An 18,246-nucleotide genomic window follows, 5' to 3' on the forward strand; every position below is an offset into this window, starting at 1 on the left:
CCTCACGCCATTCTACCTGCCAAGTCAGTGTTAGTGGGTTCAGGAAAGGGTGAACAACAGAATTATTCATCAGCATTTCCTAAAAACATCACGGCGTGCATTTAGCCGCGCTGAATCACTGTAACCTGGCTTGATTTGGAATTGCTCAGATAGCCATCGTTCTCTGAAACTATGTATCGTACGTGCATCTGACTTCTGTGAATCAGATATTCATGCGAGAGAGCCTCAGATCAGTACAGCTGCCTGGAGTCATTCCAAGGCATAAAACTGTGTGTGGCTATTTCAGAGGCATTGCCTAGATGTTTTATCAGAACTATCAGGGCAGGATGCTAATCGTTTCCTGCAGACAGGCCATAAGTAAGCTTATTTCTGGCGATTTAGCACTTATGCAGTAGTGGCCTCGATGGATAGCCGTAAGAAAACATTTGTAAGTTATGTACAGAAATCATATTTAGTGGTTTCAGCATCAGTAAAAAAAGATAAACACCATATGCGCTACACCCTGTACATAATGTTTACTGCAGCATGGTGTCCTTTTCTGAGATTTACTTAGTGGACTATTGCTAGTGGAGATGAACCAGTAAAGCATCAGCTTTACCATGCTTCCTCCAGCTGATGTTCTTTTTTTCCTTTAGAGCTCAAATACCTTAGACACCTCACCTTCTCAAACAACATTACTATAGCTAGTTGTGCCCACTGTGTGAGGTCTCTCTAGTTACATTAGCCATAGTATTCACCAACTGGCTATGGCCAATAATCTGGTATGTGACCTTTATCATGGTGGTAAGTTAATTGATGAACTGATAAAAACACCCTTGTATGGGAGAACCTGTTTCAGTGTACTTCATACCCCACACTTAATTGATTTTGCTTGTAGTGTCTACAATAGATTCAGATATATTGATAATAACAGATAAAATAGATACCAATTCAGTAATCCAGTAAAGTTGGTAATTCCATTTTAACACAGAAAATAAGTATAGAACAAGAATATTTCTTTTATACAGTATATACTCGAGTATAAGCCGAGTTTTTCAGCACCCAAAATGTTCTGAAAAATTAACCCTTGGCTTATACTCGAGTCCCCCCAGCTAGGAACCTCTGCTGCCTGATTCCCTGTGCGCTGCTCCTTCTTGCCACCTTGTGTGTGACGAAGCGACGTCACACGCTCTCTGCTCCATTACCTATGTGTGTAATGGGGAGGGTGAGCCCTTAGCTTCGGTGTCTAGCTGGGGAAGTAGAAGCGGCTGCAGTTGACACGGAAGTGCAACGGGCGGCCCCTTGTTGATAGATGGCATCAGCGGTGGGGTGGCAGTCAAGGGAAGAGGAGCTTGCTCGCCGGTACCGGGAGCAACAGCATTGGATTAAGGGTACGTCCCGCATCCTTTGAGTCTGCACCACTCAATAATGCGGCCCTTTGTCTCTTCTCTCCTAATGATCGAGTGCACTATGTGTATGTGCACAATATATCCATGAATTATTTAATGGCCATACAATAGTATTAATCATAACGACCATCCCCTGTATCTAACACCAGTGTCCCTACTACCAAGTATGTGCATTCCCCGAGGTCCGCAAACGGAGCGCTGCGTGAGCGCTGAACATGGGGCTAATTTTTAAAAGCATGCTTTGGCCCAAGACATAGTGTTGCTAAGCAACAGAACATAAACAAAACAAAACAGTGCTAGTGTAAAGAGTAAACGAGTAAGAAAGATAGATAGGGTAAGAGTGTACATGGTGTCATAAGTCTGCCCGTCACCCCATTGCCTTTTAAAACGCTACCTAGAGGATACTTACAGCCCGTCGCTTCACAATCGCCAGACAGTGATCAGCTCCTGACAGGCGGTACGCACTTTCGGTAAAGTCCTGAGCTTAGAGGCCAAAGCTTCTGCGAAAACGACACGGTCCTACCCTAATCTATCCCTAAAAGAACGCCAGGCAATTAAGTCCCTTAAGGATGACACAAGCTTGGTCATTAGACCCGCTGAGAAGGGGGGCTCAATTGTATTGTTGGATTATACCTATTACAGGGATGAACTACTAGGACAACTGAGGGACTCCACCACGTACAGACTCCTTCCCGGGGATCCTACCAGTACATTTAAGAGAGAACTAGATTCCCTGTTAATCTCGGCCCTGAATGCGGGGTGGGTGGACTCGGACACTGCCCAATACATGAACACGGACTACCCACGCATACCCATCATTTATACACTACCAAAGGTACACAAATCACTCTCAGCTCCACCAGGCCGACCCATCATCTCTGCAGTGGGCTCACTGTATCAACCTGTGGCCACCTATATTGATTCATATCTGCAACCTGTGGTCAAATCCATGCAGTCCTACACACGGGATTCCACACATGTGATACAAAGACTCAAAGACCTCGGCGATATCCCTACGGACAGCCTTTTGGTTACCATGGACGTTAAAAGTTTGTACACGGTTACACCCCATGACCTGGGTAAATGGGCAACCCGCAGTGCATTAGCATTAAACCCACCTAACAACACACCCATTGAGTTTCTCCTACAACTCCTAGAATTGACCCTGACCAGAAATTATTTTCGCTTCGAAACCTCTTTCTACCTCCAGATGTCAGGCACCGCAATGGGTAGTGCACTGGCACCCTCTTATGCCAACCTCTTTATGCTCCAGTTTGAGACTGAACACATCCTCCCCCTACTGGGCAGCTCTATCCTCACTTACTTCCGCTATATCGACGACCTCTTCTTCATCTGGACAGGTGGGGCAGAAAGCATGCTAAGATTTCATCAGGAACTGAATTCCCTGGATAATCCTATCAAACTCACCCTGAATTACCATGAGGATAATGTTGATTTTTTAGACTTAAACATATTTAAGTCAGGTCCAGGACTGGGTACCAGACTCTTTCGCAAACCTACCGACCGCAATTCCATATTGCACGCTACTAGCCACCACCCCCCAACTACTGTTAGGGGTATCCCCTACTCCCAGTTCCTGCGGGTAATAAGGAACAACAGCTCACCCGATACAGCAAAAACACAACTTAACGAGATGTATAATAGGTTTCTCGAACGAGGTTATACTGACATCCAGCTAAACCAACAACTACAAAGGGCGCTCCTACATACCCAGGACGAACTGATCTACAAGAAGAAAACAGATGCGAATCAAACTACCCCCTCATTTTTACTACTACATATGGCTCTACATCCTCATCCTTATCTAAAAGCATCCAGAGAAACTGGCCAATGATTAACCAGGATGAAACCCTATCATTGTATCTCTCCAATAAGCCAATGCTGGGTTACAAGAGAAGTAGTAGCCTGAGGGATTTACTGGTCAAAACGGATTTTAAAGGGCCCCCTAAAACTCAGACTGACTGGCTATCTACATATAAGAAATTAGGTTGTTATAAGTGTCCTGATTGCACCACATGTAGATGTCTGCTCACAGGCCCTGACTTCCCTCACCCTCATACTGGCAAACGACTCAGGATCAACCATAGACTGACATGCACTTCTACATACGTTGTGTACATCATTACCTGCCCATGTGGATTATATTACGTGGGCAAAACCATTACTACCTTACGTGAACGCATTGGAAATCACCGCTCTGCAGTAAGCAGAGCACTAAAAGAGGGCAAAGCAGACCAACCGGTAGCGAGACATTTCCTTAAATTGAGGCATCCTTTACCCACCTTTAAGTGTATGGCCATTGACTTTCAACCCCCTCTGCCAAGAGGAGGGAACAGGGACCAAGCATTACTGCAGAGAGAATCAAGATGGATCCACAGATTGGACTGTGTATCCCCCAAGGGTCTTAACGAAACATTGCCACTAGGATGCTTCATCTAAATCACTCCTTCTACTTCTGTGTATATCGATGGCTACCTTGTAACAAATCCGTCTGTTCTCAATGTAACATTGGCTACTGTATCTCTTCGCCCTTATCACACTGTTTAACTACAATGTATATCTGTCTCCTCTTTGCCTCTCAATGTATTACTGGCCAAGTTGTAACCTCTCTCTACCTGAACTATAATAATGGTGATTTGATTATACTGTCCGGAAAAGCTGCATGTTACTATAATGACATAATGTCAGATATCTTCATGTTTATTTTAAACCCTTTCTCTTTCCCTTTGGGGTGTGTGATTTTGGTGTATACTCTGCCTAAATACCTTTCATTTGCCCAACCCAATTAAGGGGTAGCAGGTTGTACCCCGCCATGCCCGCTCATAGTGCCTCATGCGTATGAGGCTGTTCGTTTGGACAGTGACACCGATTGTATATAACTTTGGGACGTGCATCACCTTGGACTTGCCCCGCGGGGGGCAATGATAGGCCTGATAGGCGTTTTCTAGAGGTGGCATTTACCTCCATGGAATACCCGCTAAATAGGACAAGGGGCTGTGCACATTTACTTGGCTACTACCAAGTATGTGCATTCCCCGAGGTCCGCAAACGGAGCGCTGCGTGAGCGCTGAACATGGGGCTAATTCACTGAATAAGCCCAGGAGGGGGAGCACTGCCTGCTCGAAGCACGGCGTCTCTATTACCCGTAGCCCCCTAGCAACGCTGGCCCTTCTACTGCCGTCCTGTCTGCGTGTGCACGCAATGAGCTCCTGCCTGTCAGGAGCTGATCACTGTCTGGCGATCGTGAAGCGACGGGCTGTAAGTATCCTCTAGGTAGCGTTTTAAAAGGCAATGGGGTGACGGGCAGACTTATGACACCATGTACACTCTTACCCTATCTATCTTTCTTACTCGTTTACTCTTTACACTAGCACTGTTTTGTTTATGTTCTGTTGCTTAGCAACACTATGTCTTGGCGCCAAAGCATGCTTTTAAAAACGCCAATGTCTTTGCCTTTCTGCACTCCCTGACGAAAGTCCTAGTAAAGGACTGAAACGTTGGAAACAATAAAACTCACCGCTTGCATTTGAAAAAAAGCTTTATTTTTTGCCTTATTGTGGAAATCCTAAGAGTGCCGACATCTTTTACTTTCCTGCAGATTCTATAGCTCTGGCACCTAGGTTCACTTTCTTTTTATGGTGTGCCTCCCACTTCCATCTCAATGGTAAATCTCTCTTAATTTTCTCGCTTTGATTAGTTGTTTTGTCTCACTTTATAGGTATGCCTAGCACTTGCTCACTATTCCCAGCCAACTGATCTCCAGCTTCTTTTTGCATTTGAATATGTTGCTCAAATGTATCATAATCCAGGTAAGTTTTACTTTAAGCATTGCTGACAAAATAAATATTACTGGTCTGATTTTTAAAACTATAAATGCTAATGTACCTTAGCTTTCAATTCTTGTGATATTTCCACTGCATAATTAAATATTGGGGGTTAAAATTAAGCCCTAAGCATATTGCAAGCAAGGTCCCATTTTGGCTCATTACAATTTGCTACTGCAAGCTAAATTGCAAACAGGTAACAGAAAATGTGGCTGAATGTTTTGCCTTCTGTGTACTCACAAGCCAGAAAGTACCTCAGTCAATGCTTATTTGTCACATTTTGGCTATACTGTTACAAACTTTGTAAGACCTCTGTTTCATAGCAGACAAAGTCAATGGGATAGACCCTGGAGGAGGGGACTTTTGCCAAAGGACTCCTTTATTTGAAACCTACTCTGACTGGGATCGAGAGATAAAACGGACAGGGGCTTCGGACTGGAGAGTTTGCTCTGTTAATGAAGGATACATGATTTCTACTTGGTAAGAATATAATGATTGTTATTTTAATGTTGCCTTTGTCTGAAAGTGCGGTTGTGCATAACCTACCTTCTGAAGCTTATTTACTTATCCCATGGAATGATCTTACCTAACCAGTTGCTTTGTGGATCACTGTGGATAAGTGCTTCCTATGCATTTATTAGTTGGCTCACAACCTGATTCATTTACTGAACTGGTCAATTCAGCTTTAGTTCAGTTGAATGTCTAAATGGCCACATATCTCCAGTTAGCATAGTAATACGTTTTAAAAGATAAGTTAAATTGACCCTGCCACATTTTTCAGATTTTTGCTCTCAGATTCTTGCTCAGATCTTGTATATCTAGATAATATAGTGTAAGTAATGTTTATTTTTTTTAATGTTTATTTTTAGTAATGTTTATTTTTGTATCAACTAACATGATAGAAAAGAATTTGGAAACATTTCTTAGAGTGACAGGTCCCCTTTGAGGTATTTAACCCTGCCAGCAGGAAGACATCCATGCTTTCCACTTTGTGAGCATTCAGTGCATTGACTAAGTGAACTACATTCAGAAAGTTGGGCACAACTGACAGTGTGGGCAGTTTTGCTCTTTAGCCTTGTGTAACATTACTTATCATGAACAAACAGTTGATACTGAGAGGACGCACCCTGCCAGGCATATGGTAGCCAGTGAATAATGTAATTAATGTGGGCAGAGCTTCATCCAGCTCACTCATTCAAACAAATCAAACAGCCACTTTGGAATCTGGATGAGTCTGTCTAATTAAATGCTAAATGGCCTCATCCACTGCTTCCATTCAGTTTAGTGTTAATTAGTGTTAAAAAGAGCTTTGCTTGAAACACTTTAAGTTTCAGCGTAGCTCTGCAGTGTGACCATTCTTCCACCTGTGTTCTTTTGGTCACTAGTTCTTTTGGAACTAAAATGTGCCTGTGCCATAGGAGCCATTAATAGATCCCGGTTTTAGAGTTAGTTACCCTTTGATATTCTGAAAAAATGTTTTTTCAGAAGTGAGTGCATAAAAACTGTGGTGTGGGCCACGAAAGTAATTATAGGAAGCTGAATGAGAGTATTATGATTGCCGATCTCAGGCCTGCTTTGCACAGATAATATGTGTTCCTTCTGATGAAAAACACAATATAATTGGGAGCTTTGGCTGACTGATAAAAGGAAGGGGATGCAGACCTAGAATTACCCGAAATTATAACATGTGCATTTGGCTGCCTGATTTCTGGTACAGCTTTACAGCAAGTATCCTAATCACTGTTATTTCCTGTGTGGCTCTGTGTGGATATAAAAATGCTATCTAACCAGTACCGCGCATTACACGATATTTCCTCTACATGGCATTTGGCTTACTCTACACACCAGTGCATTAGATTGAATTTGGCTATCATTCTTTACTTTACTGATGAAAGTTAGTGTGTAGTGTGCAGGAATTGGGGGGGGGGGGGGGGAATTCTCTCCTGCAAAGATTGATTATTCATCATGCAATAATTAAAAAAACAGAATCATTTTCATAATGATTTGTTTAATTTCCCTCATAATTAAACATATAGAGAATTACCTTATAACTCAGCTTTTCTTACATGATAGTGTGCCCTTACCCTTATATGTTTAGTTGAAGTCAGTTTACATTAAATGCTATATTGTCTTGCAGCCTCCCAGAATATTTTGTTGTCCCTTCCTCTTTGGCTGACCAGGATTTGAAGCAGTATTCACATGCATTTGTTGGAAGGCGTATGCCGGTGAGTTTAAATTAACCTTAAGGTGTGTTAACAGAGAGATGATCAGTTGCATCTTGGCTAACATACAGTATGCATGAAACATGGGATAGACTTCCAGGGACAGTTCTTGCCTTGGTCCCCAAGCATCATATGCCCCTCAAAAATGTCACTGGTAATGAAATATTATATTTTGTATCATTTATATTAGTTAAAGACAGGTAACATTTCATGGTCATCAGGTTTGGAGGTGGGAAGGTTGCTGGTATATTGCTACAGTATGAAGGGTGCAAATTCTACATTCATTATATAGTTTTCTGCACTTCCCTTTCCTAATTTTAGTACGGGGCACTATAGGGGTGTTATGAGAATTGTAGTTCTGTGACTTCTGGGATTTACATTAACATTTATTTATAAATGTAGTTATGTAGCAGTAGTTATGCCACACTGGAATAGAGGGTAAGGAATACGTATAAGGCTTTCCTGTGCATCTCCTTGTGTCTCCCTCATACAGTTGTGGTGCTGGAATCATTCCAATGGGAGTGCCTTGGTAAGGATGGCCAGCATTAAAGATCTGTTACAGCTAAGAAAAATAGACCAAAGGTAAGAGAATAGGCTTGTACTGCTCTAGCAAGCTGTGGGACAAAGTGGGATGCTGGGAATATTCTTGGCATAAGTATAATAGGCTTAGTATCTAATCCACTAATCTGCAGCAGTCTTACCTAATGCTGAACTTGACAGCAGATGCGGTGCCACTTGCTCCTCGATGGGTTATTTACTACTTTGTGTTACAGTCACAATATAACAGGGATGGGGACAAGGCAGTCTGACTGGATGCTTGGCTAGCTCCCTTAATAATATGCTGTATGAAAATAGCTGTGTATACCGGCCACATAATAGAAAAGCTGAGCCAAACTATTATTTTCACTGAACTGAATGGAATTTATATCTTTGGACATTTTTAGTGATTATTTGCCTGCACTGCCTTGTATCCAGTAGATAAGAACAAACATAGTTACACTGCAGATATGTCAGGTTCCTGATTTACAAATTACAGGATGTGATGTACATTTGATAAATTGTCAGGAAAACCCCAAACTAAAGTGTAGACTGCATTGTTCTGCATCAAAGCTTTATTGTCCCTGTTTCTGTACAATAGCAATTGTCACTAGTCAGCAGCTTTTATTCACCAATTGTAAAAATGTCCACAAATTTGTAATAAAACTGAAAATTGGCACAATATTTAATATATATTCTATTTACAGTGTGAAATATTTTTTTGTGTATGTATGTAGAATGGTGTATTAGTAAAAAGTGTAAAGTGAAGGCCGGTTTGACTCTGCACATGCTTAAGTAGTAGGCATATGTTGGCCAGTTACAGTCCAAAGTGTATAATAAAGGGTTTGATCGCTTTCCCCTGTTTTACTAGCAATTCATTCTTCACAAGTGCTTATATTTTCAAGAAACATGGTTTTCATTTAAAATCTTATCATGAAGTTGCTAAACCTAAAGGTGCTACCATGTGATTCTGGAGTCCTAGGTTTGATTCCAGCCTGAGCAAGGAAGTTGAATTCTCCACGTGCGTGTCTCCTCCATGTAAATCAATTTTCTTCCACACTCCTACACATACAGACAGGTTAATTGGCACCTGATAAAACTGCAAGAAAGTTTTGGCTGGCACAACAGGTACAATGCAAGCGGGGCTTAACCCCTGCGTGTTTATTTCAAGTGAAGCAACATTTCGGGGGATGCCTGATGAAGGGGTCCGCCCCCCCCCCCCCCAAAACGTTGCTTCACTTGAAATAAACACGCAGGGATTAAGCCTCCCTTGCATTGTACCTGTTGTGCTGGACAAAACTTTCTTACATTGTGTATTTGTGGGTGCCGACCCTCTAAACTGAGCATCAGGTCGAAAAAAGGAAGAGGTACAGGTGTGCTGGTGGAATTTCTTCTTACTTGATAAAACTGACCATAGTATATGAATGTGATAAGGGCTTTAGATTAAAAATCAAAAATAGACCGTGCTGATCATTTACTGGTAACTGTCTCTATGTGTGTTTTTAAATATGTAGGCACTTGCAATAATCAGTTAATAATTACATATGTATGTTGTACAGTCCACAGTCTGGCAAAATCCCTTTACTAACACAAGGTATTCATAACTCACTGATGCTATTGGTATGCTAGATACTATCATCAAGCTTATTTATGAAAGATCTGTAACCAGCAGTGCATAGGGACCACTGTAGTGTTTTAATGTAGTCTAATGACTGTTTTTGTGATTTGTGCTCATCTCTAAGGGTTTGCAGTGGAATCACCCGCAGCCACCCTCTCCGGAGCGATGTTTACAAATGTGATCTAGATCATAATGTGCCAGGGATCCAAGACATCCATGCAGCATTCAGCAAACTCAGACAGCTGTGTGTGAATGGTAAATGAAATCCGCTTGTTTCTCTGCATTCTCTTACTCCAATATTTCTGAACCTGTCAATCCAAGTCTGACTCCTACATGTAAAAAGAATAAAGACAGAATGCTGAGAGGGGGATAGTGAAGAATAACTTGATTATCTCAGAAATAAAACTGAATTTTTAATTATGGTAAGAAACTTTCTTATTTTGTGAGAAGCAGCTCATAGTAAATGTTTATCTTCACAGTAGTTCAACTACTGTGGGATAAAAATGATAAAAATGTCTGTAAAATCCAATATGCAGCAGCGCTCTGAATCTTTGTGAAAAATGTTTGTGCCAACAAAACAGGCTATGTTTCGGGCTCTAGCCCTTTGTCAAGCCTCTTGGCTTTAGAAAGGCCTAAATACACAAAAAGGGCAGTCAGCACAACCCAATGGATATCTTCACCGCAGTGCACATTCCCCACTGGTCACTTACCACTGGAACTCAATAGAAAATTGATTTCAGTTTTCTATTGAGAAAGGGCTAGAACCCAAAACATTGCCTGTTTTTTTGGCACAATAAACATTTTTTCGCAAAGATTCGGAGTGCTGCTGCGTGTTTGATTTTACAGACATTTTTCATTCATTTGAGATCTCCGTCATTCTTTGAGTTAAAACAGGTTTTAACTCCTGATGCAACATCAGGCACCCCCCAGTGATTGTAATCACCTACCCGATACCCTGGGCCAGTGCTCCTGTTAGCAGAAACCTGGCCCTGGTCCAGTCTACATCTGAGCGATCCTCTTCCTGCTTCTTTCCTAGGGCCTTGTGTTCATGTGCAGTACAGTGAAAAGCCAAACTTTAACAAAAAAAGATGGCTTTTCCACTTTACACTGCATGCCTTTACCCTGGGATTTAGAAGAAGAGGATCACTCTCACATTTACCCACGGCCGGTGCAGTTTTATGCTTACAGGAGCACCAGCCCAGGGTATCCGGTAAATGAATACAATCACAGGGTAGTGCCTAACATTTGGCACTCCCAGTGAATATGAACCTTTACTTTTCCTTTGGTGTAAAGAAAAATGAGTGGAAAATAAACCCAATTTATCACCAAAACTACTCTGCATCTGAGTTTGTAGATAGCAAATATAAGGTTTTACAAAAACATGGTTACTAATAATCTGTGGGGGCAGGTCACAGTGACATTCCTTGACCATCAGACTACTATCAGAGTGCTCATTCAGTCTAATATAGGGGTCCCAAACCTTTCTTATACGTGAGCCACATTCAAATGTAAAAAGACTTGGAGAACAACACAAGCATCATAAAAGTTAATGGAGGTGCCAAATAAGGGCTAAGATTGGCTATTAGGCAGCCTCCATGCACATTATCCGCTTACAGGAAGCATTATTTGGTAGTAAATCTTGTATTCAACCAAAATTTGCTACCAAGTGAGGAGTTCAAAAACAACTACCTGGTTTGGGGCACTAAAAGCAACATCCAATGGGTTGGTGAGCAACATGTTGCTCACAAGCCACTGGTTGGGGATCACTTGTTGAAAATAATATCTTGCAATAAGTAATGAGAGAAAGAGAAATTTTGCCCTGAGTAAACCCTGAAGCAAGTGATTTATAAAACCAGGTCTATGGGAGTGCCAGAATGACCCAATACAGGGAGTTTGGGGGGCCCTTGCAAAAGCTTATTCTTGTCGTATAGGCTTTCAGTTTGAATTTATGCTCTTAGGCAGAGTAACTACTGAAACACATGGTTTGCATCATTTATTTATCTCTTGCCCCAAAACACACTACCCCAATCTGGTTCACCTGTTGCTCTGCGGTGTAGTAAGTGGTGTGGTTATAGGGTATAAGGCTGTAGTCCGTTAGTATCCTTGGTACATCCTTCATGCAACCCAATCTGTAGTGCTAGTGTGCACCACTAGTGCATGTCACCATTCTATTTTATATATCAATAGACAATTCTTATTTTACTTGAAGCACAATTCAAAAGTGTCCTATTTAATGACAGTATTATTAAATACCCATATACTTACTGGGTGACTGCCCTTCAGTGCGACTGCATTTCTCATCTGTAGCATCATTCCCTGTTATTGTCCAGTTTGTTATGTAGAACTGTGTTATACCATGACTTGCTGATTTGCCATTTGCCTATCCTGACATGCTTCTATATACTTTTAGAACCATTTGATGAAACAGAGGAAAAATGGCTTTCGTCCCTTGAGAATACACGGTGGCTTGAGTTTGTCAGGTATAAACGGAGTATCTGTTTTGTTACTAAATATTAGAGTGTCACATATTGCTAACTGTGAGTCAATTCTGTATATGTTTGTGCTTTCGTATGTTTGTGTGTTTATACACTCAGGGGGTGTCTTAGGGGCTTGTGGGGCCTAGCTGTTCCCATGGAGACTTGTGGCTTTATCAAAATAACAATCCCCATGGTGACAACTAGTGATGATTTCTCTGTCTAGCACATTAGAACAACATCCTCCCCTCCACACACCCTTAGATCAGAGTGCTAGTTAGTGACTCCAGGGTAGCCCAGGTTATTTATATGGTAGTTTTATCTGAGTAGGTTTAATTGTTTACTTTTTGTCTCTTCCATACAGGACGTTTCTAAAGCAAGCTGCCGAACTTGTATACATGCTGGATTTCAGCCGGCGTTCTGTGGTGTTGCAAGGTAAACAAGAACAATATATTATATTATCACACTGTTCCTCTCATTTCCTAGTATTCTGCCAGCAGAACAGAGGCAAGCCTGTGTCGCTATAAGAACATTCAGCCTACTTTGTTATGAAAATATATTTTTCTGGCATGTGTTAGCAGTCGCCACCCCTTCTGTTTGCCTCCGTACATTCCTAACACACTTGTCCCTAGGGTTTCTTTAAAGAAGATTGTTTCATTCTGCTGAAGACTGAGGGATTTCCCTCCAACCTGTGTGACTCACTCTCTGCTCTTGCCAAGTCAACTGATCTAAAGAGCTCATAAAGTTACTGAGTCAGAATATTGCTATTTCTGTGAAGCTCCAAATACTTTCCTGCCAAATATTTCAATTCCAAATTTTTTTTCTCTCTAACCAGTCTTAAAATCTCTCATCATTTTAACCACTGGTGAATATTTACAATTAACTGCTGTGAGACCTTTCGTGATCCTCAGGCAAGGTTTAACTAGGTTCAGCTTGTGGTGGGTGTAACTAAGCTGGTTATGGAATAGTAACACAGAAGAGTAACGGCCACTTGTACGTTATACAACATCTGCCACTGACAAGGACTGTAAGGGCTGTGGGATCTCCCTTGTCGCGGGCGACTATTCTCCCTGAAATGCCATCCCACCAGCAAGAATGTAAATCGCCGGTTGGATGGCATAGGCGGCGCGGCGATTCGCGAAGTTGCAGAAGTTTCCTCTCAAGGCAACTTCCGCGACTTCGGCCTGTGGGATGGCATTTCGGGGAGATTAGTCGCGCGGCAACTAATTTCCCTGTTAGGAACTGTTTCGGAAACTCATTAAGACAAAACACATGAACCCACCATTGTTGAAATAACAGTCAGTACAATGCAATTTATACCTCAACTGGATACATTTGGGGCAATATTGTATGTTTTTCTCCTTTATGTAGAAGAGGAAGGCAGAGATGTCAGTTGCCTGGTGGCCTCTCTTGTCCAACTCATGCTCGATCCCTACTTTCGGACCATTGTTGGATTCCAAAGCCTGATACAGAAGGAGTGGGTCATGTCTGCATATCCGTTTCTTGACAGGTGCAACCATTTGAAGAGATCTGAGAAAGAGGTACCTTACTTACTTGACCATACAGCATTAAATACAATATCTCTTGCCTAGGTTTCTAAGGGTTATTGAATCTTAAGGAAAGTTAGGTTTGGTCAGGTATACCAGTATTTCTCAACCAATCTCTTGTAACTAAATTTCATTATTTAGCCCAAAATATTTAATTCTATTCTGTTTCTATTTACCTATACAGCAATGTTTCTGCTCATCAAAAACCGTTAACTATTATTCAAAGATAACATAATTGAACACAAAATGCAGTTTTTAAATGAAGGTTTACGTTATTAAGGGAGAAAAAAAACTCCAAATCTACATGGCCCTGTGTGAAAAAGTGATTGCCCCCCTTGTTAAAAAATAACTTAACTGTGGTTTATCACACCTGAGTTCAATTTCTGTAGTCACCCCCAGGCCTGATTACTGCCACACCTGTTTCAATCAAGAAATCACTTAAATAGGAGCTACCTGACACAGAGAAGTAGACCAAAAGCACCTCAAAAGCTAGACATCATGCCAAGATCCAAAGAAATTCCAGAACAAATGAGAACAAAAGTAATTGAGATCTATCAGTCTGGTAAAGGTTATAAAGGCATTTCTAAAGCTTTGGGACTCCACCGAACCACAGTGAGAGCCATTATCCACGAATGGCAAAAACATGGAACAGTGGTGAACAGTGGCTGGCCGACCAAAATTACCCCAAGAGCGCAGAGACAACTCATCTGAGAGGCCACAAAAGACCCCAGGACAACATCTAAAGAACTGCAGGCCTCACTTGCCTCAATTAAGGTCAGTGTTCACGACTCCACCATAAGAAAGAGACTGGGCAAAAACGGCCTGCATGGCAGATTTCCAAAGCGCAAACCACTTTTAAGCAAAAAGAACATTAAGGCTCGTCTCAATTTTGCTAAAAAACATCTCAATGATTGCCAAGACTTTTGGGAAAATACCTTGTGGACCGACGAGACAAAAGTTGAACTTTTTGGAAGGTGCATGTCCCGTTACATCTGGCGTAAAAGTAACACAGCATTTCAGAAAAAGAACATCATACCAACAGTAAAATATGGTGGTGGTAGTGTGATGGTCTGGGTTGTTTTGCTGCTTCAGGACCTGGAAGGCTTGCTGTGATAGATGGAACCATGAATTTTACTGTCTACCAAAAAATCCTGAAGGAGAATGTCCGGCCATCTGTTCGTCAACTCAAGCTGAATCGATCTTGGGTGCTGCAGCAGGACAATGACCCAAAACACACCAGCAAATCCACCTCTGAATGGCTAAAGAAAAACAAAATGAAGACTTTGGAGTGGCCTAGTCAAAGTCCTGACCTGAATCCTATTGAGATGTTGTGGCATGACCTTAAAAAGGCGGTTCGTGCTAGAAAACCCTCAAATAAAGCTGAATTACAACAATTCTGCAAAGATGAGTGGGCCAAAATTCCTCCAGAGCGCTGTAAAAGACTCGTTGCAAGTTATCGCAAACACTTGATTGCAGTTATTGCTGCTAAGGGTGGCCCAACCAGTTATTAGGTTCAGGGGGCAATTACTTTTTCACACAGGGCCATGTAGGTTTGGATTTTTTTTTCTCTCTAAATAATAAAAACCCTCATTTAAAAACTGCATTTTGTGTTTACTTGTGTTATCTTTGACTAATAGTTAAATGTGTTTGATGATCAGAAACATTTTGTGTGAGAAACATGCAAAAGAATAAGAAATCAGGAAGGGGGCAAATAGTTTTTCACACCACTGTACTTTCTAAAATTACATTGCTTTCTGTTGCAAACTTAACACTGGTAGGAGCAAGCCGTCAGCAGTTAGAGAAATGCATATATATTGTCTGCTTTATTCTGACAAAAAAAAAATCTATTTTCTCCCCCAAGAGCCCACTGTTTGTGCTGTTCCTGGATTGTGTTTGGCAGCTACTACAGCAGTACCCAGCAGCTTTTCAGTTCACAGAGACTTACCTGACTGTGTTACATGACAGCACCAGGAACTCACTGTTTGGGACATTCTTGTTCAACTCTCCTCACCAGCGTGTGCAACAGAGCACAGTGAGTCTTTTCCAGGCTTTAAAACTTTCTTTTCATAGTCAATAATCTCACTTTTTTCCAATAATACCAATGATATTGTAGCAGCAGAGATGTTAAGCTTGTAAACTTGCCCCTGCTAGCCTCCAGTGACTGGTAAACATCTAGAAAAAAAAGCAGGTTGCTCATCCCTGCACTACAGACTCCTCAGGCCTTGAGAATGCCTGCCAGTTGTTCTCTGTGGCTTTAACTGTTAAACTGTTCAAGTTCCAAGTATAAAAATTAAACTTTAATGTTAAGGGACAAAATAGGTGATAATGAAGGTCAGAGCTTTCATAAATCATGAGAGAAAATTGAAAGTAGCTTTCAGTTCTTTATTTCTTGTGCTGAAAGATTCATGTTGGAGGCATTTAAAGGGGTGGTTTAACTTTAACTTAACGTTCAGAATGATGATGTAGACAGTGATATTCTGAGACAGTTGTTTAGCATTTTGTTCAGCAGGCTTTCAGTTTGAAATTTTAGCAGCTACCTGGTTGCTAGGGTCCACTTTACTCTAGCAACCAGGAAGCAGCTTGAATAAGAGACTGAAATATAAATAGTAGAGGACCTGTGTGGTAGGCTCACAGAGCAAGGATATTTTGGCTGCTGGGGTCAGTAACCCCCATTTGAAAACTGGAAAGAGACAGACAGGAAAGGCAAATAAATCAGAAACTATAAAAAATGAAAACCATTTGCAAAGTTTCTAAGAATAAGACATTCTGTAACATGCTTAACTGAAGCACCCCTTTAACAGCCTTTTTTCTGATCAGATTTTCCTACTATGACATGATGAAAAAAGGAGTGTTTCCTTAAATCGGTGCGTTGACCATATGATAGATAACATGTCCAGATTACGTGCCATTATTGTTATAGGGTTACAGTGATGTGGATGCAATAATATACATTGCCAATTCTCTCAGCCTTTATACTGTATCTGCGTCCTGTTTTCCGGCCTACTTTGGCAGTCTTGCTGTCTCACCTACTGTAAGATTGTTTGTGAATAAATAAACATTTCCATTCTCAGTTATACAACAAAGTCATTAAAAAGTAAAAATATACAGGCCCAGAGCTGACAAAGCATATTCTGTAACCTTTTAGTTTGTGAGTCTTAAACCGCATTTGTGGTTCAAATATGCTGTTATTACATTTGGCTATGTGGTTAAAGGAGAAGGAAAATTACTATTACAGGGGGGTGTCAAATGTTAGGCACCTTCCCCCTAGTGATTATAACTTACCTGATACCCCAGACCTGTGCTCCTGTTAGCCAAAAACTACACAGGCCAGGGGATCATGCAATGAGCGATTCACTTCACTTCTATCTTCGGAATTCTGGGGCCAGTGCATGCGCAGTAGAGTGAAAGAGCCGGCTTTCTTGTTTAAGTTTGGCTTTTCACTCTATTGAGCATGCGCAAGCTGCGTTAAGGCAAAAAAAGGAATAGGACCGCTTGATTGCAGGTACCCTGGGTATCAGGTGATTACTTGCAGATAAGTGCATTTTGGCACCCCCCCAGCAATCGATTATTTCCTTTTAATGTATAATATACACACATGCTGAGCATGATGTCTGCTAGCAGGCCTTGCATTGAATGTGTGTTATAATATAGGTTTACCTTTCCCCTGGCAGTTTCATGGGGACTAATAATGTATACTTGCAGGCTGTACACACAGTTATAATGCCTTCAGAACATGAAAATAAAAACCAGAACTAATAACAGCAACAGTTCCCTAGCTTGGAACCCAGTAGCATTTGCAACCTGCAGAACTAATGCTACTTTGCATTGTACAAATGAATGGTTTGCAATAAAGGGATTTTTGTCTCCCTTACTTTTAATTACAGCATCAGTTCTGAAACTCTGTTCATCCCTAGGCTTGGCTCTGTGGCTTACCTTCCACTTTATACACACTGACTAAAGTAACATTATAACCACATAATACTAGGTTGCTTTTCATCTTGCATGGCTATAGGATGAATCACTTTGCTTTTACCTCTTTAATGACAAACAAATGTAGCCATTGGATGGCGCTAATATAAAGAAAAGCCATGTGCAGCCCTGTAGAATGCCAATGCTTACACAGACTGATGCATTCTAGAACACTAATGGTATCTCAGCATCAGTTGGACAGCTGCCTGCTCCCACCACTGGGAAAGCTGCACATTGTCCTGAACTTATATTCAAGCTGGTATGAATGTATGTTTGTATTTATATAGCGCTACTTATACATACATCACTGTACAGCAGAACAATAAATGAATAGGACAGGGCGGTCAATACAATAATACATACAAAGTACAGTTGCATAAAGATTACGTATCAGAGACAAGATGATCCCTGTCCCTTGGAGCTTACACTCTAAGTGATAACGGTAATATAAACAGGACATCAGTAAAACCTGTTTTGCATAGAATTGCTAATGTATTTTTTTTTTTTTTCCAATATATACAGGTATCGGACCCCTTATCCGGAAACCCATTATCCAGAAAGTTCCGAATTACAGAAAGGCTGTCTCCCATAGACTTCATTTTAATCAAATAAATCACATTTTTAAAAATTAATAATAATAATAATA

The 18,246-nt window shown here is 41.1% G+C and overlaps 1 protein-coding gene across 3 annotated transcripts in view; it reads left to right on the top strand.

Moving 5' to 3' along the window:
- Positions 1-18,246, top strand: part of mtmr10 (myotubularin related protein 10) — a 58,661-nt gene that overhangs the window by 35,339 nt on the left and 5,076 nt on the right. For 2 of the 3 annotated variants that reach the window (XM_031897684.1, NM_001130356.1), the window contains 9 exon segments: positions 5,128-5,218; positions 5,557-5,713; positions 7,371-7,458; positions 7,949-8,037; positions 9,735-9,865; positions 12,021-12,090; positions 12,449-12,519; positions 13,456-13,625; positions 15,493-15,663. In XM_031897684.1, coding sequence (XP_031753544.1) covers positions 5,128-5,218; positions 5,557-5,713; positions 7,371-7,458; positions 7,949-8,037; positions 9,735-9,865; positions 12,021-12,090; positions 12,449-12,519; positions 13,456-13,625; positions 15,493-15,663 — 1,038 coding nt within the window. 3 annotated transcript variants of the gene reach the window in all.

This window comes from Xenopus tropicalis, chromosome 3 (genome assembly GCF_000004195.4).
Source record: "Xenopus tropicalis strain Nigerian chromosome 3, UCB_Xtro_10.0, whole genome shotgun sequence".
NCBI lineage: Eukaryota > Metazoa > Chordata > Amphibia > Anura > Pipidae > Xenopus > Xenopus tropicalis.